A 20,397-nucleotide genomic window follows, 5' to 3' on the forward strand; every position below is an offset into this window, starting at 1 on the left:
ATAAAAATCCATATTTACAGTCCAGACGTAAATGAAAGTATTGGCATGCAATGACATAGGACTTGGGATCAAAGTCTCTGAAATCAGATCTCTGATCCTTCAATTTCTAGTTAGGTAGCCTTTACTCAGTAAATTGTATTACTATGAACCAGGCCCTCTTCAAGGTGAAGGCTATAATGGTGAACAAGATGAGTTAAGTTCCTTCCCATGGTTTTAGTCTGAGATCAATTAATTTCTCTGTGCCTCCATCTCCTTATATGAGCAGAGAGATTAATAATACTTTGCCACATGCTTTTGTAAGAATGCAAAAAGAGAATAGCTTTTTGGAAGTGTTTTGTGTCCTGTGAAGCTCTGCATCAATTTAATTTTAAACCAACAGCCAGCAACAAACATTGAGAAAATTTTAACAAGTTTATATGATTTAAAGCCCTGAAATATGAGTTCAGGAAATCAGTTCATAAGTTTGTGATAAGGGACAACTGGCTTAAAGATAATTTATGTGAAAAATTCCTAGAAGTTTTAACTCGATTTATCTTCAGTGTGAGTTGAAAGTCCAATATAAAGAAGTCAAAACATTGATTTAGTTCTTAGGCTGCATCAATGAAAGTACTAGAAGCCAAGAGGGTAATTGTTCTTCCCCGATTATACTAAATACTACTATGAACCATTTAGCAGCCAAATTTTAAGGAAAGTAAGATACTGAAAAAACTATAGATTATTCATTGAAGTAACTAAGAGTAGGGTAGGCTCAATATCACGTATTTTCTAATTGATTTAAAGAGCTAATTTAAACTATTTGAGGGTTCTGTTGAAAAGGAAGATATAGTATGGTAATTAAAGTACATTACGTGGTGTCTTAAATGTTGTATTAGTATTTTTGTTCTGCTCCACAAATTTCTTATTAAAATTGGGTAAGTTATTTTTCTGGAGACTTTCATTGGTTTGTCTATTTGTTTTCACAATTTTTGGATTTGATGATCAATGAATTCCCTTTTCATAGATTTATTTACAGATACCGAGAAAATGTAACGTTCTTTCTCAAGAAAAATGCATACATATTCAGAATTATGCCCAGAATTTCAAATGATTCATCGACATTGTCTACCCTTGCAACCCTTCCATGACTCCCCTAAAACCTCTGCTTTAACTAGACCTGAATCACCCAATTAGAGTGAACAGTTTATTCCCATTAGCTTGTAGATCTCTGCAATAAAATAAGTTTGAGAATGACAAGGTAGATGATTGGATATCTATTGCAGCATAACAACCCACCCCCAAATTTGGTGGCTTAAAATAACAGTTATTTATCATTTCCCACAATTCTGCAACGTGCGGGGGCTCTTTGGGCAGTTCTGTGGCTCTAAGTGGAGTCAGCTGGAGCCCACATGCGGTTGTATTCAGCTAGTGTTTGAGATGGGTCAGAAACTCAAAGAAGCCTTTATTCACATGCCCCGTGCCTCTTGCTCTTCCCCGTTGTCTCTTCACCTGGTAAGACTGAGCTTCCTTAAAGGGTCATTGGAATTATTTATCAGTCGCATTCGCAGAGTGTGTGCTCCAAGAGGACAAGATCCAAGGTGCAAGCACGTAGGAAGGTCCTGCTTGCAACACACTTACTAATATCCCATTTGCCATAGCAAAGAACATGGCCGCATCTAGAGTCAGTATGGATGGATACTATACAAGGGTGCGGATATCAAGGTGTGATTCAAAGGGGGCCACCCCAAAGGAATGTTTTGTTTGCTGTAAATACTTCCCAAAAAGAAGGAGGCTTAATTTTTTCTACTAGGGCAAACCTTCAAGCGTAGGCTGAGTAATAGCCTACAAGGGAATTCAGTAGAAGTGATTGCTACATTGAGATGAATAAAATAACCTCCATGATCATAAGATTCTAGATCAAAGCTGACTCCAAAGTTTGAGTTCTGACTTGAGAAATGATAAGTGCTATTAATAATAAGAGGAACAGCAGTCTGGAGTCTCAGATTAGGTGGAGAATGATAAATGTGGATAGATTACCTTTTTTTTTTCATATAGAAGAAAGATAATCAAGAAATAATGACTTTTATTCTTTCCTGTCTTAGGCTGGATGTCGACATAACTGAACTTCACAGTTGGATTACTCGTTCAGAAGCTCTATTACAGAGTCCTGAATTTGCAGTTTATCGGAAGGAAGGCAACTTCTCAGACCTTAAAGAAAAAGTCAATGTAGGTTATGCATTAATTTTTATGTATTTTCTTAAGTTTCGCTGCTTGTAAACTCTATTCTTTGTGCTCTCTGGTTCTATTAGAGTTGAAAAGATTAAAGCAATGTGATATCATGCTTTTAAATATATTTTAAAATATATTTTAGATTTGAAGCAGAATCAAAGTTTAGCCTAGTAGAATCATTCCTGGTTCCGCTGTAACTGACCAGGAATGGTTTTCATAAACCTTCTTTAGCTTTTATATTGTTTAGCTTTAAATTAACATTTTTATGGCATGAACTTATATTGATTTTCCTTCATATATTGTTCTGTCACCTAAAGGCTGGGGCTTAGAAAGCTGCAGAATAGAATAGAATAAACCCTTAGAAATGCTATACTTGGAACTCTTGTCCATGGTTTCACTATCATCATAAAGATAGCCTTTATAGTTAGTAATATTTGTCATAAATTATAACACATTTGCTTTCTCTATACATTTACATATTACATTATGATAACAAAAGAAGGCCCCAAGATTTTTCTATATTTACTTACGATAAGAGATGGTTTGCTGTTTTTATTCCCGAGATGTTATAATTTTTTCCATCATAATAGGGATTTTTATTAATTAAATAAGAATTGCTTCATCTTCAGGGACGTTATCAGTTCTTTGATTTTTCAACTTCGACAATTAAAACATCCATTGTTGATATGTAATCGGCAATATAGGCATATCTCGTTTTATTGAGCTTCACTTTATTGGGCATCACAGATGTGTTTTATTTACAAATCGAAGGCAAGATCCTCTTCCACCAGCAAAAGATTATGACTCAGTTTAATTGTAGCTCACTTTATTGCGGTGGTCTGGAACTGAATCTGCAATACCTCTGAGGTATGCCTGTAGTTTGTAAGAGAATTTCTAACAGGCAGAGTAAATACTGTGCAGTGGTCAGGCTAAAGAAACAGATATTCTGAATGTCAAATAATTTTAGTATAGGAAGGTAACATGTGTGGATTAACTATGCCTAATCTTTTGAGCATTCTATTTCGTGAATTACGAAATCTATTATATTTTTACAAATAATACAACACTACCTCATAGGCAAGTAAATACTTGCTGTGGGGTTGCATCTTTTGGAGAACAAAAGATCTTGGAGAAAATAATGTATTTTTTAGTCTGTTTTAGAATGAGAGATAATTTCATCAACATTTCTCAGAGTTAACTTGATAAATTGGAAATTTATTTTAAAGTTATATTATCTGTTGTCAGCATAAAATAGACTATGATAAAGTGTCAAGAAAAGGGAACTATGATTATATTATTAATATTTTAGTTTTAAAATTAAGTTGAAGAATATGATATATAGTAGAAAATTAACAAAATGTTTTATTTCTAAGTATACTTATTTGAGGATATATTTTTGTTATGATTTTTGAGAGAAATCTATGAGTAGAAAATTGCTTATAGAAAATGTCCTCTAAATACTTTTCAAGGTTCATGTTATATATCTGACCATTGAATGTATGAATCACTTTGGGTAGACATTTTACTAGCTAATTAAAAAAATTTTAATCTGTCTGAATCTCATCTGTTTATCATCCTGTTTCTGTATCTTAAAACAGCTTTGATCAAGCAGGAAAATTGAATTCCAGCATTTAAGTAATATAAATTTAAAATTTTCCTGCTATCATATGGTTACCTAGAAACAATTTGCATTTAATCAATAGTGTCAGCAATGACAGACTGAAAGTGCTAAAAAAGTGTACAATATTGTATGAGTGGTTTTCTAATGCCTTGTGAGTCACCTTTATCAACTTCTACTCTCATTTTCTGAAATAACATCATTCTTAATTGCCTACTAAAATAGGACATGAAATGATTTATCTAGACATCTCTTCAAGCTAAATATAATCTATATGTATTACAAATCCTTGAGAGGAATACATAATAATGATGGTGGAAATGCAGTTTAGGTGTACACTAATTTTTTTATGTCTTCACTGTCAGTTTATGTAGGTTATTTTGAACACATGGAGGACCCGTCTAATGAATTTGAGTGATATTAATTCATTTTTAGGCATCCATTAAAAATGGCTGAATGTTACCTTTTTGTTCACTTTATTTCTTCTCCATTTATTGTTTTTAAGTGCTTTCAGCCAATTAGAAAATCTTAGGACATTATCAGTTCAATTTTATATACTTTCAGACCTAACATAATGTTTTCTCTTCTTTTAACCATGTGTTTTATACATACAATTACCATAATGCACTGACTTAAAAGTTGAGTTCTAGGGGATATTCCTAGTCAAAGCTTGGTCCTTGGACAACTAATATTGGCATCATCTGTAAAGTTATTAGAACTGCAGGGTTCCAGACCTAATGAATCAGAACTTGCCTTTAAACAAGATTCCTAGGTGATTCGTATATACATAAAGTTTTGAGAATCAAACAAGACACATGTGGAATTTTATGAGACTCCTGGATGCTCCTTCACTCGTTCTGTTAATGTCACCACAGTTCAGAATTTTTAGCTGAATATCAAGTCTAGTTACTCAGCTTCTTGAACTAAGTAAGCATGTGGTAATGCAAGTTAGTAATTAAAATGACAAAACAACCTATTTATCCACAAAGTGATATGGTAAGGTGTCTGAGAATCTGGGAATTTAGTACAATGTGCTTTTGAAAACCTTCCTACCAGCTATTAAGGTCAAAGGCTTTGGGCTCCTTCTGGGACCTCTGCTTGCTTATATCCATACCAAATCAACTTTTAACCAAATTCTGTTGGAAATCTGCAAGCCAATTAATTCAACATTTCTCTTATCTGTTATCTATGTTTACCACCCAGAATATAGGTACCTCTATTCATGTGTCATTTCTTGTATCTTTATGTCTGTGCTCTTTTCTCTGCCTCATTTCCCTTTTGTGCTTTCCCAAGCTCTCTCACTCTGCACTCCAAACTACTTCTTCCAAGGCAAACTCTCCATCCTATATACTCATTCTATTTATACATGGAAATGACTTCTACCCTTAACAATTCTACTATGACTAATGACTCTTTCACCCACCCACTCATTTAGAATTTCTTGTGTCCTCATTTCCCAGGGCCAATTCCAAAAGTACCGCTTGCTGTGTAAAAATCTCTCTTCCCTTGTGTTTGATGCCAAGTGGCCATCTATCATTCACCATTTTATTATATTATTTTCTCATTGAAGACTCTGGCACCAGATTCACAGTCATTCTTATCCAAGTTGAGCTTTCATTCTTAATAATCTCAGCCCATGTGGGCTGTCTTGCTATCTCCAGAAGCTTTCATTTCCCTAATCTCCTCAATTCAGCTATCCAATCGTATAACTATACTGTAGATGTTTCATTGCCAAACGTTACTCTATTTTTGAATCACACTCTAACAGATTCATCAGTACTTCTTTATAAGCTTTCTATGCATCCCTAGTAAATTTTCTCCTCAGTTTTTCTCAACAATGATTTCAAGTTTTTTATGAGTTTCTTAAACTTTTACTCGCCATTTATGGTAGATGACTTTCTCTCTTACTTTAAGTAAAATAATACAGATTATGTATATTTGTGCCCATAATCTCTTTTTTTTCCTCTCTGCCTTGGTGGAAGAGACTGTGCTTTGGCTAGTTATGGCTAATCTGTTCACAGTGTTCTCAATATCTTCATTGTCCATATCCTAAGGAACCTGTTTCCATTTAGCCTCACATCCATATCTCCAGTTCCTCTATTTTCTGGGTCTTTATCATAAGCCTTTAAATAGGCTGTATTTCCATCTTTGAGAAAAAACCACCTCTCATATATTTTTTGTGCCTTATTTTGTTCCTCTACAGGACTAGACCCTATTAACCTCTTTATCCTTCTCGAAATTCTTTCCTCCCTTGGTTTATGGGCTACCCCTACCAGCTGGCCACTTATCTGTCTGTCTGTCTGTCTGTCTGTCTGTCTGTCTATCTATCTATCTATCTATCTATCTATTTATCTATCTATCTATTTTTATAGTTTTGGCCATTTGTTCCAGCTCATTTTTCCTTTAATATTGATATTCCCTATAGTTCTTCTCTTGTTTTTCTTCTCTGGATTATCCTCATTCCTTCCCAATCAAATAGCAACTATTTTCTAATGACCACCAAATATATATCTTCGGTTCATGTCTGTCCCTTAAAACAGTGGTCCCCAAACTTTTTGGCACTAGGGACTAGTGTTTCTATAAGAATCTAATGCCTGATCATCTGAGGTAGAGCAGAGGTAGTGATGCTAACGCTGGGGAGCGGCTGCAGATACAAATGAAGTTTTGCTCGCTCACCAGCCACTCACCTCACGCTGTGTGGCCTGGTTCCTAACAGGATATGGACCAGTACTGGTCTATGGCCCGGGGGTTGGAGCCCCCTGCCTTAAAGCATAAGCCAATATATCTAATTGCCTAATAGACAACTTTAATTGAATGTTTGCCTGAAAACTTAAAATAAACCTTAATATCTTCCCAGACCTCCTTTACTCTTTCCTTTTCCTCTTCCAACAACCTAATGCAGAAACCAAAAGCTAGCTGAGTCATCTGGATTTTCCTATACCATTCACAAGTCCACTCTTTGACAAGTTCAATTAATTTCTCTCATTTGCCAGCTCTTGAAACTGTCCAATTCTCTGTATTCCCATTACTACAACCCTGATTAAAGTTAATATCATGTCTTACCTCTGTTTAAGATGAAAATCCCTAGCTGGTCTTTCCGGCCACTAATGTATTCCTTTAGAAATTTTCACATCGCTTCTGTCAAAGTGGACTTATTAAAACATAAGTATTATCCTATTACGCCTCTGTTATATTCATTTGAGAAAGACAAAAAAGGAGCCACTGATACCCAGGAACTGACTTGGCACTTCAGTTAGGCCTTGGAGTTGCTGGATGCTCTCCTAGTGCTTGCAGCTAGTTTGAGATGTTTTGCTGTTAAATATGAGCAGCAGCTTAGAATGCCAACGTCAGACAAGGCCATGTCATGATCCTGATAGATCAAGACAGAAATGTGACCACTTTGTAGCCATGTCTCAATACAAACAAATAAAATACCATTGTCTAAACAACCCAGAACTACCCAATATCCCCCATCTTCATTAATGTGGTAGATTATGCTTTATTAATCATAGCTTTATCCTCTCTACTATCTTCATGCCATCTAGATAAAAGACAAATTTTAAGATACCCAAAAATAGAATTACCCTCACTTCCCTACATCATCCTGGCCAAAGGTCCCCAACCCCTGGGCTGTGGACTGGTACCAGTCCATGGCCTGCTGATAACCAGACTGCACAGCAGGAGGTGAGTGGCAGGCTAGTGAGCGAGCAAAGCTTCATCTGTATTTGCAGCCACTCCCTAGTACTAGCGTCACCACCTCAGCTCTGCCTCGGATCATCAGGCATTAGATTCTCATAGGAGCACCGGTCCCTGCTGCCAAAAAGGTTAGGGCCGCTGATACAGGCAAATTCTTACTTCCTTGACCACACCTATCACCTTATACAAGCTCAATACCTATAAACTTTTTCTAATATTCTCTTAGAGAAATGCCACTATAGTTCCTTATTACATGCCATGTCTCATGTTGCAACAAGTAAATCAACCTAACCGTTAATCGATAGGCCTGTTCCTGGTGGCCTTTGGCCAAAAGGCATTGACGGTTAGTGTCTTCCATGTTGCCTTCATGAAGATTATCATGATCTAATTTCTGTTTGCTTATCCACACTGATTTCTGGCCATTATTACACTGATTAGATTCTTGGCTTCTAGAAATTAGGGACTGGAATTTAATTTGTTTTGGTTTGGTTTTTGTTTTTGGGGGGTTTGGCTTAGTTTAGTTTGGGTATCTCAGTACCTAATATAGTACGTGGTACTTAACACAATTAATGTTTGACTATATGAGTAAGTGATTATTTTCCAGTTATGCAGGTACACTTTAAGTGAAGTTCTACTACCAATATGAAGAGTTTAACAACTTCTGAATAAACATTTGAGTGAATAAATTACTTTTTCTGTCAAAGGGCAAAACTTAATCATAGAATGTTAAGTGAATAGAAAATTAATTGCTTCTAAAGTCAGGGTAGTTCTCTGGGGAATCTGGAAGTTACTTTCATATTAATTAGAGAAGATGTCATGAAAGGAAGAGGCTTTTAAGGGATGCTGATAAAGGAGGAGGAAGAGAGGTCATAGAGTGTTTTTAATCAACTTGTTAAAGAATTAGTAAACTTCTCTTTTCTGTATACTTTGCTTAAAAGTTATTTTCTTTCTTTTTTCTTTATATGATTGTATAACTCAGTTGCCTTTTATTTTGCACTTGAAGTTGTACATTTTAGAATTCACAGTTTCCCAATGATCTCTAAGAAATTTCATGAACCCATAATATATTTTAAAGTTAATACGTTCCTTATGGAATGGTTCACTGATGCCTTTTTTTAGCTTCTGTATTTTTTTACTTGAAATTATGTGTACAAGATACTTTAGAATCTAAATAGTAGCTTCTAAACATATGATTATATATTGAATATCTATTGAGTAAAATATTTAATATTCTCCATTTTAAGAAAAATAGTTTTTAAGCTATATGTTATATTATAAAATATAGATACTTTTAAGATTAAAAATATTGTATATGGGCAAGTATATCCATACATACATATGCAATAAACAGAGATATATTAGGAACAGTTACACGTATAGAAAAGCTTGATGAGTTTCCTGAAGAAGAAAGATCAGAGAAAAATAATATCCAGGGAAGAGATATCTTCTTGAACAGGGTGATTTTAAAGAGATAGTTTTAGTTATCAGTACTTAATGCTATAAGAAGCATTGTACCTGGCAAGAAGAATATTGTTGCCCTTCATGAAAGACCTTTCTGTATAGGAAGCACTGAAATCCAGCTACAGATATTTGGACTAACGTTGAAGATGAAACGTATAGAAGAAATGTAAATGGAGGGAGGGAGAGAGGGAGAGAGGAGAGAGGGAGAGAGGGAGAGAGGAGAGGAAGAAGAGAGAGAGAGAGAGAGAGGAGAGAGAGAGAGAGAGAGAGAGAGAGAGAGAGAGAGAGAGAGAGAGAGAGAAGAGAGATATATGAATAGACCCATGGAAGAGGAAGAAAGACTGAAGATGCTGAAATTTTGGTAAAATGCCTGAGGAAACAATAGCCCCCAAATTTCTGAGACCAATAAAGTGTTGTTAAACTTATTCTCTAGTGATAACAAAACATTCCAAACTGTCAGTATAGCCAAAGATTTTGCACAATCTGAAAAGACAGAAATAACTGACTTAAGATACTTTAAAATATAATACTCTCTACATGCCAAGTTAGAGTACTCATTTATCTCCTACCAAGTCCAAGGGATTCTGGTTAGCACCCTAGTCAAGAAACGTTCCTTTCTGTTTTGTTCAAGGGAGTTTATACTCCCAGTAAGTTTTTCAATATGATAGTTTCTCATTATTCTATAATAAACTTTATAAACACCATGTTGCTTTTTACACTTTTTCTTTTCTCTTCCTCAACCAAAGGAAGATTCTATTAAGTTTGTTTGACTTAATGAATTGTCCATGGTACTATTTGTTTTCTATTTGGGTAATTGTTTATTACTGTTATCGGGACATCATAAAAATACTGGTTGATGTTCCCAACTCCTAAACTAATCTGCAGTTTCTATGACTTTTATTTAATTCAGCGTTACTTTCCTGAGCTTGCAGGGTCTAACCTCATGGGCTGGTTCTGTGATTACTATATGTATAGGTATTAGGATTTCTTACACATTTACACCTTCATAGAGAATTTTAACTGTGGATGAGTCAAGAAAGAATATAATATTGTATAGGGAGGCACTACATCACAATAGACCTCACCTTATTATGCATCTACTATGAACCAGGTGCTATTCTAAACACTGACGATAGTGCGAAGAAGGAAATACACGAGCATACCAGACCTTATACAGTTAATATTACAGTGGAGAAGATGAAAACTCAGCAAGATTAAACTGAGAAAAAACATTTTAATGTTATTCAGAACATTATTGAGAATGTTACTGATAAATCCCAAAGACACAAATAAGGGAAGAATGAGGGCTAGGGGAGGGAGAGTGGAGAGGGGGAGAGAGAGAGAAAGAGAGAGACAGAGAGACAGAGACAGAGAGAGTGTGTGTGTTAGATAGAGTGGCAATAGAAGTCCTTGCTGAGAAAGTGATATTTCTGTGAAGATCTAAAGGCGGTGAGGAATTTCTTTTATAGTTATGGAAGGTAGGAGCATTTTAGCCAGAGAGAAGAGTAAATAAATACATAGCCCTGAGGCAGAAGCATGCTCAGAGTGTTGGAGAACAACAAAAAGTGTGGATGGAGCTGAGTAATCGAGGTGTTTAGTAGCTTAAGAAATCAGAGAGGTTAAGGTCAGGTTGGGTCTTTTTAGAACTTGGGATTTTACTCAGAGAGAGAAAGCAGCTAATTGGAAAGTTGAGCTGACTTCTATTGTGGCTAACTTCCTCTGCCTGATGTGTTGAGAAGATATCATCAGGGAGCAAAGACAGAAGTAGAAATACCATTTAGTAGGTTATTTTGAAACATCCAGACCCCCAAGAGGTGATGGGAACTTTTGACTGGTGTGATAGTAGTAATCACATTAATAACATCACTTCCTGGATGTGTTTTGAGGTTAGAGTCAACAGGATTTTCTGATGGATTGAATGTGGGATTTAAGAGAAAGAGAAGAGCTAAGAACGATTATTTTTTGGCCCGAACAAATGGAAATATAGATTGAGTCATAGGAAGTGCTAAATATAGACATTAGTGAGTTGAGGAACCAGCAAAGGAGATTGAGTAAAAGATGTTTTTGAGGGGGGGGAGGAAAACTTTGTGCTTATAGTATAGGAAGCCAAATTAAGAAAAATTTGTAACAAGTACTCTCTGAATCAAAATATGTTGATAACTAAGTTGAAGCCCGAGAATCAGCCATCGAACGTAGTAGCATAGTAACTAATGTTGACATTAATAGCAGTAGTTTTGACACAGCTGAGTAAGGGAATAGGTGTGAGGGACAGTTTTTACTTTGCAAGATAGATCCATGGAAAACCAAATTTTCACCTTGATGGCACACGATTCTTTACAGCAGGGGATATACTCTCTCTTTTTCCATAACCATGTTTCTCTCCAGACTTAGTTTTTAGTAGTCGTGTAATTTTTATTTTACTTTTTTGTTTGTGATTTATAGATATTTCTTTAAGAAAATGAGAGAAGGTAGAAACATTAGAAACTACCAACCCAACTTATTTTAAAACAGAAGTTCATTTATTTCATTTGAAACAAATGCATGTATGGCCAGATTCAGGGGGAAAAAAAAAAAAGGACTTTCAGTGATGTTTCTTTAATCAACATCTTTATATGTGATTATTATATAACACTTTTTATATGTGATGATTATTTGGAAACTTCTCACACATTTCTGTGAGCAAGGTTTTCAAATCCACCTGGTGCCAATTTTTCCTAACCTTGTTTTTAAGACTATTGAGATCACCTTTTATTAGAATAACCATATGTACCAGTTTGTCTGGGACATTCTTAGTTTATGTTATTCCATTTGTCACTGCTCGATTATTTCTAGATTCCCATTTTACTATAAAAATTGGCCCAATTTGGGCAATACATTATATGAAGAGCTTCCTCTAATCCCTTCAGAATCCCTGGAGGATAGGTAGCTTTATTTTTATCTTACATAGAATGTATTGAGGCTCAGAAAGGTTGACTCACTTTCTAAATGTCAAACAGGTGGTAAGCAGTAGAGACAATTCAAACCAACTGAGAACAGCGTGACTCCAAAACTTTTCATTATCTTCTTTACTGTCTCCTTGCTACCCTATATTTTCTCATTTTAAATCAACCTTCTATAGCTGTGTCTGAAATGAAATGTTTTCTAGACTCTTCACTGTCTTTAAAGTGATGTCACTCAACAGACCTCAGCTATCATCTAAACATTGGCAACTATGTGGAAGCCATCAATTGCTTCTTTCTTGGGTGTATTCTCTATCCACCAGCTACTCGGTTTGCATATAATATACATCTGGCAATGGGAACAGTAATTTAGTTGTATATAGAATTGCCAATCATCCTATAGAAATAGCATTGTCTATTTTAAGTGTCCAGGAATTCCTTCTGACTTGGTGCCCATACTACATTAATGATTAAATATCTTGAATGTTATCCCTGACTACATTTAAACTATTCAGGGCATTGCTGTGTTTTAGTCAGATATGTTCAAATCTGTTTAATTCATTTCCATTGAAATAGCCCTAGAAGCAGCAGAGCATGTTTGAAAGAGAGCAGACCTTTTTATAAATAGAGGATCAGGGTTCTAAGATTGCATCTAAAACATATACCTTGGATATATGACTTAATCTTATTGATGCTCAGTTTCTCTTGTATAAAATAGGATAACATAATGCCGATTCCTTCTATCCAACAGTATTATTATGACATACATATGAAATAGTATACATAAACTGTAATTTAGTAGACAGTATAAGGAACTCCATTTTTATCATGGTTATGCCCCTGTTTTCAAATATCCACAAAGCTCTCTGTGTCTTAAATTTCTTCCTCTAACAAATCGAGAGAAATAGTACCTATTTCATAGATTGTTTTGTTGTTGGTGGTGGTTGTTATTAATATTTATATTAGAATACCCAGGATAATGTGGTTAACCAAGCAAGATATTTAAGCTCAAATATTACCCTGATATATTCAATTATATTTTTGTCTGTTATTAATAGTAATTGATTATTCCATTAAATGCATAGAATAAAGAGATAATGATCATGACATTTAGAAGGCTATTGATAATTTCTTTTCATCATTTATAAAGACAACATGGTGTTCTGATTCTACTCTTTATATAATTTCATGTTAAAAAAAAAACTCAATGTAGATAAAATAGAAACCACTCTGATAGAAAAGGATGTCTAACACTAACTCAAAGAACAGTTTTTGTTACTGTTCCTATTGTTTTATATATATATATTTTTCTCTTATCTGTCTGTCTATTTATTTAATGACATAGTTCAAATTTGGGACACCCCAAATTTTGCTGTAGTCCTTGATAGCTGTGAATATTGCATGTTTAATTAGAATGCTTATTTTTTCTAAAGTGCTCAGACTCCTTTACAAATAGAATTTACCTTTTAATGGAGAATAAATTTAAAGTATTGTAAAACATGTACCAATAAGCTGCTAAGGACAGAGAATTTAAAAGATAAAAGTTGAGAAAATGTGAATTTGGGAATTTTGCCTAGGTCCTTACCTTTAATAAGATGTGGCTACTTCTTTTTCACGGACTTGTTCGTTCAGATATCAAGTTAGAATCTTTCATGGTTGCTCACATGTTTGTGTAAACAATTCACGATGTTAGAATGAGTCTATTACTTTTGGAGTTTTCTCACTGATGAGATGATCCTAAGTTTTCATTTGCTGCCCTTGATAGTATTATGAAAAATGTATATTTTCCAGCTGTTATAAGTACTTTAAAAAGATTATCAAGATTATCATTTTATAGTGTTTTATTTCATTCTTCATTTATTCTGCTAAAATGTAATAATATATTATGTATTACATTTTTTCCTGACTGGATATATACTATTGTCTATCAGCTCTTTTAGCGTTTTACACTCTTAACATTGAATCTGATAACCAGAGTTCATAAAACTCTTAAAAATAACTTTTAAAAAGCCTATATTCAATTGTGGCTATTCTTTAAATTGGAGAATCTTTCGAAATATTTAAAAATGTGTGGATTATCTTATGAGCATTCACATCATTTTATGTGCTTGGGAAATAGTCTAGTCTAGATGATTACTTATTTCTCTGAAAATATTTCTGATGTTGCCATATTATGATTTCTGTATTTATGACTATCTATCTGCTATCTATCTTCAACTATTTGCTTTCAGGGGAGTACACTAGATCTGCATTGTACAATTATAATTGACACTTGTCACATGTGGCTTTTTAAATTTAAATTTATAAATAAAATTAAATTAAAATTAATTCCCCCATCACATGTGCCAAGTTTCTTGTGCTCAATATCCACACAGGGCTAGTGGCTAGTATATTGGACAGTGCAGATACAGAATATTTCCATTCTTGCAGAAAGTTCTACTGAACAACATTATGTAGAGTGTACATGTATCTATTGTATGTTCTCCCACCTGTACTCCAGTGTTATACCTTGAGATATTTGTTTAAATGTCTAGTGATCTAAATAAAGTTTTGAAAACTGGTCTGATGTAGAATAACCTCTTTCCACAAACGCAAGTGAAATCTTATGATTATACTATTATTTATTCACAGAAGTATTGCTATCACTATATGTTAAATGCATTGTAGCTTGCTTTTTCTGTGGATATTCTGTTTTAGGACATATATATTATAACCACATCTCTTTAATAACTATAGTAATATAGTGGTGAATCATGGTTGAAAATTTATTTCTGTAGAGATATTAGCTAAACTCAACACTATCAAATGCTAGGTTTTGTTAATTTAAATAATTGTATTTTGTTCAAAAGTTGACTCTAGTTGGAAGAAATGAACACAAGAATTTAGAAAACTTTTTGAAACTGAATCTGTTTTTTCTTGAAATAGGTGTACTTTGACATTTTAGAGAGAAAAAATTAACCTGCAGTTGTGTATTTAGATAAATGTGTTTTTTTCTAAACTAGTCATGCTAGTGTACTTTTTCCCATCGTATATACCTACTAGATTTACTATTTGATTTTTATTACAGAATATATACTATTGTGATGAGTAATTTCAGTGGTGTATAATTAAAAGATAAATTCCATTTTAATTATCTGACATTTTATCCTTTCATTGTTATAATTTGCCTTTGCTGGTTCTTTTTTTTTTTTCAGTCTTTCATTACAATGCATCAGAAACTTTTATGTAAAAAAGTTAAGAGTAAAAATCTTATTAAAAATAGTAGCAAATTGGCATGAAAATCGCTTGTGTTTCCTTTGCCATTTTGATGCTTCTGATGCTGAGAAACGAGAACAAATCTTTAGATTCACTTGATAAGCTGACAGAGTCAAATATCTTAAGGCTTGAAAGGACAAGTAGAAATTATAATGACTGTGTAGCTTCACAATCCTTATACTGAAATACTCACCTTTGCTATCATGCTGCAGGCCATAGAGCGAGAAAAAGCCGAGAAGTACAGAAAACTACAAGATGCCAGCAGATCAGCTCAGGCCCTGGTGGAACAGATGGTGAATGGTAATTACACGGAGTTGATTTAGATAATCTTCTTAGGGATTTGATAAACACATAGGTTCATATTTATCAGCTGAATTATATCAGACAAGCACTTCCTGAATACAAATTTAAATTAAAGTGAGTTTGTAAGCTTTTTATTATTCTTTCTTAATGCTAAGCAAATTATTATAGGAAATTCAACATAGGAAGAAAGTGGGATGTGGTAGAATATGTTATCAATCTGTTGTAGAGAAATTAATTTTAATGCAAATCCTGCTAGCATTTGTCCAAATAGTTTAAGAAAACAAGTTTTGCAGAAATAATCGAAAATGTAAGCAAACATATAATATATGTAAAGTGATTATAATCTGATTTTAAATAATTCTTGCAATATACTTTTCTAAACACACTAAAATTATGTAGAAGGTTCATTAGCATACCTGTTTGCTAATAATATGTTTGACATTTTCTATGTTGCTTTTCATTTTTTTCAAACATTTAAAAAACGTCTCCTAAAGGGAACTTTTATTTTTTAATTTTAACTTTTTATGAGTCAGGTAAAAAGAAAGTACAAAGCTAGCCAAACATTTTTCTTTTTATGAGTGAATTAATCATTGCTAACACTTTGTGCCTCAAAAGCTATCTGAACAAAACATATTATTGACATCAATGTGATCCAACTTATTTTGAATTGTCATTGTTCTACTATTATGTTAATTTCCAGATATAAATAATTTATGAAAATTAGGGATGATTTTATTTCCAAACAAGATTTTTTTCATTTTTCAAAGGATTTGTTTATAAAACTGTCATAACCAAGCATAACAAATGTTTTTGTCTTTCATGTCAGCTTTTTCTAGAACGTGCTTACATTCTGGGACATGAATTTTACGTACAAATTATTTTTTGCTTTAATTGCCATATTGACATTAAAAAGTTCAATTATCTTCCTAGAAAATCTATTTATTTTCTTTTTCTAATTAGCCCCAAGACTGTATTTGCTTAAAAACAAAAATAAGCAAATATGACAGCTGAGAATTAGGTTAGAAGTTAATGAATATATAGTCAGTGCAAAATACTAAAATGTTGTTGTTTAGATGCATTTTGCTGAGTGGTTTAGCTGATGAATTTGACAATAGCATATTCATGTTAAATAAAATTATATGATCTAAAAATGTGTCTGTAGCTGTTATATAATTTCCCCTTTGGAACTTCGTTATCACTTTTTCATTTTTATAAGCTGATGTAAAATTTATACTTTTAAATGGTCTCATTTTATAATCAAGTACCAAGTATACCTTACCTGAAATCATCTGATAGTAGCATACACAGAATTATTCAAAAAGCAGTTAAAATTTAGAAATAAGGGAATGATTCTTTTCGTAGTTGAAACTACATGTGGGATTAAAACAATCATATGATTAGTGATGTTATAATTTTCTAGACTATTGCCCTCATTGCTCTAACTTTTGGAAGCATGAAGAAAAATCAGGACATATACTAGGTCCTTAAATATTAATTGACTGATTAAATTCTATTTAGCAAAGCAAAATTAAGGTAGTAATTGAGGTAATTACAATGGTAATTTTAGGCAGAAAATAGTAATGCTTCTGAAGGAAAATGGTAAGTTGTATAGAAAGCAAAGAACAGTAAGGGGTACAGGTTTGATTTGAGACATTCTTCATTGATTAACCATATTGATCAAATTTTAAGCTTCTTATTATGCCAGTGAGATACGGTCTGATACGTGTTTTTGCTCAAATTTAGTCTATAACTAGAGCACAGCTCTGCTGCTCCATTCAATCAAATAATGTACATAATGACTAAAAAGTACACTCAGTGATTCTATCTTCTCTTTTTGTTCCTTTATTTTTCGTGGTCCTTTCCAGAACAAGTTGCAGGGCAGGGATTATTATAGTCAGTTTGGCTCACCTCGAAGCCAAACTCTCATTTGTGTAAATTGTGAGTTAAGCCAGGCATACAATAAGTATCTGGGGAGTACTTCTCCAGATATATTTCGGAGGGATCCCAAACCCTAATTTACTATAGGTAGCTCCACTAGCATAGAGGAAAAAACTAGAGTTTATTTGTGTGGCTCATGAAGCTGAAATACAAACTGAGGTTTCTCTAAACCAAGTTTCCTAACAGTTAGCTCAGTAAAGTTCTTAAATTTACAAGCCCAGAATTTCCTTCCTCAAGTTTGATTTGGAGTTATAATAAAACATAACCATATAAATCACATATATTCTTTTATTTACAGAAAAGAAAACAAGAGTTGAATCATGGTACTTCATTTAAAACCTCATATAAGCATCTGTTTCTTCTAATTACACATCTTGTTCTCAAAAATTAAGATATAGGCAAGTTATTGTTGTATAATGTTGTATTATGCAACTAATACATATATATATACACATTTAATATATGTTCTACAGTGATAATATTTAACATATTTTTAGTGTAAAATATATATGAAGAATAGCATTCAGTATAGCTATTTTAAAGGAAATATTTTAAAACTTTTTTATATGTATACATACATATCTAGAAAATTGAATTTTCTACTTAAAATAATTTACTGTAAAGGTTAGAGTACTTTTCTAAAATACCTACGATAATTTTGAAACTCTTAAATTTTGTTTCAGAATGAAACTCTAAGACATGCAAAAAATTCCTCAGCACTTAACATTTTATATCACTTTGACCCCAAATGGTATATCAGACATATTTCCAAATCACTTTTGACCATTTCTAAATATCTATTGAAAGAATGAATTTTTATTACCACTTAAGAAATACAGAAAACAAAATCTGTTAGATCCAAAGCAATTTCTTGAAAGAATTTGAGAAAGGTACTGAGAAACAGGTAGTGGAGAATGGTCTTAATATTGTTAGAAGTGTAGAAATTACCACGATGACAATGTAGAAGTGACTTTCATTTGATGTTGCAAAGTTGTGTTAAAAATCAGTTGTATGTCCTGAAAACACTATTTCTTGTTACGCATGTTCAGTTTTGCATAGAATTTATGATCAATTTGAAGATAATTTTCATTTTTCTGCACCTTATCAAATGCAAAGTTATATACAGCATATTAAAATACAGTTAATGTTCAATATAATTTGAAATTTATTATCAACTGTACTATGAATTTAATTGTGAACTTTGCAGAGATTCGGTGATTCTTATTAATTTATTTAGAATATATTTTTTTTAAACCAAAATAAGGAGGTTGCATAAATTATTTGCTTACTTTAAACCTATACATGAACATTTTTTTAATGGATATCCCAGTTATTTTATGAGTGTAACGGATCTTCATGATATTAATAGCCTACATAAAGAGGCTACGACACTATGAAGAGAGAATATTAACTAAAAAATCATGTTTCTGGGGTTTTTGACATGAAATTTTGGTGTACTTTTAACTATTTCTTAACTATATTTTTTGAGCTAACATTAAATTAATTTGCTGTTCCTCTGTCAACATCAATTGCTTAGGTAAGTATGAGGAGCAGTTTCATAGTGTTGGATGGTGGAGAGAACCTCTTATGGGAGAAATTTTTCACAGATATAACCTTTATGAACCTTCTTGTCAATATATCAGATTAGTATAACAGCGTTATTCTCAAGAAATTGATTGCTTCCTAGAACTTTAATGAGAGGAAGTGGGAGACTAGCTTGGGTACCTAGTGATCTAATTATGTTTCCTATACCTTGTGATACTGAGAAGGGGAGTTTCCAAATTTTGACTTATTTCATTTTTTAAAAAGGATATATATAAACTTCTTCAAGGTTTATTTTTATATTATTTTATTTAAACAAAAAAAGTATAAAATAATTAAATTTTAGGAAATTTTAGCAACTAAATATGGTAAAGAATCTTGCCACTATATCAATACTATTGATTATTAATTAATGAATTCTGATTTCCAAAATTTTTATTTTGAACAGTTTTTAACTGATTTGCTACTTTGAAGTAAAAGCTTTATAGTATATGAGTGAAATTATGGGATTTCAGGACAATCTAGAACATATGCTTATACTTATTCTTAATTTTTATAAAATAACATTCTTGCATATATTGTCTATATGAGGAGATATGTAATATAGATTTATAAATGTATAATTTCCTATTGGTCATGTATTTTAAAAACCTAGTTTAGATAAGTTGTTTTATTAATATTGAAATTGCCAAAAAATAATTATATCAAAACATTCATCTGAAAACATATATAAGCATAGCTTAATTCCCTCTTCTTTAAGCTGTGAAATGCTTTCACCACAATTTCCAGAGGAGTTATTATAATTACCTAATAGGGTTAGTGATGTTTCTTAAATGAAATTATGCTTCACTTTTAATTTCTAATTGTAGTTTTCTGTGTGTTAAGAGCCTGAAGACAATCACATTAAAGAAATGTTTAAATAAAAGTAGTAATTATTAGTATATAAGACTAAAAGAACATCTCAAAACTGTCATTCCCACAGCGTTAGATTATAGTGTTTAACATAATATCTAATAGTAAGTCTGCTAAGGATCGTAATTAAATAGCATAGACTGATAACACACAGATGAGAGCTTCTAATATTAATTGCGTAACTGTACTTTTAGTGTTTTGTTTTATAACTCATTAAGCACTTCGCATGTATGATATCATTAGAGTTTGGACAAAATTTTGTCAGATGAGCAAGGGCAGGGATTTTTATAGTCAATTTGGCTCACCTCAAAGCCAAACTCTCATTATCTTTGCTTCACTGTTTGTAGTTATCCAGACCCTCTATTGCGAATGAGCAGCTTTCCACAGTTGCACCCATTTCCTCTTCTCTTACTCTTTCCTCAGTTCTGGGCAATTTGATTTATGTCTCCTGTTTCTCCATGGGACACATCGGATAATGGTCTACACAGAGTTCACACTCAATAAATCTTGTTAATTGACAGACTCATT

At 32.9% G+C, this 20,397-nt stretch overlaps 1 protein-coding gene across 1 annotated transcript in view; it reads left to right on the forward strand.

The window, feature by feature from the left end:
- DMD (dystrophin) overlaps nt 1-20,397 on the forward strand; it is a 1,897,222-nt gene that overhangs the window by 614,201 nt on the left and 1,262,624 nt on the right. The window contains 2 exon segments of the mRNA XM_039846417.1: nt 2,079-2,202; nt 15,387-15,474. Coding sequence (XP_039702351.1) covers nt 2,079-2,202; nt 15,387-15,474 — 212 coding nt within the window.

Source organism: Pteropus medius, unplaced genomic scaffold (assembly GCF_902729225.1).
Source record: "Pteropus medius unplaced genomic scaffold, Ma_sr-lr_union100, whole genome shotgun sequence".
In the NCBI taxonomy this organism is placed as follows: domain Eukaryota; kingdom Metazoa; phylum Chordata; class Mammalia; order Chiroptera; family Pteropodidae; genus Pteropus; species Pteropus medius.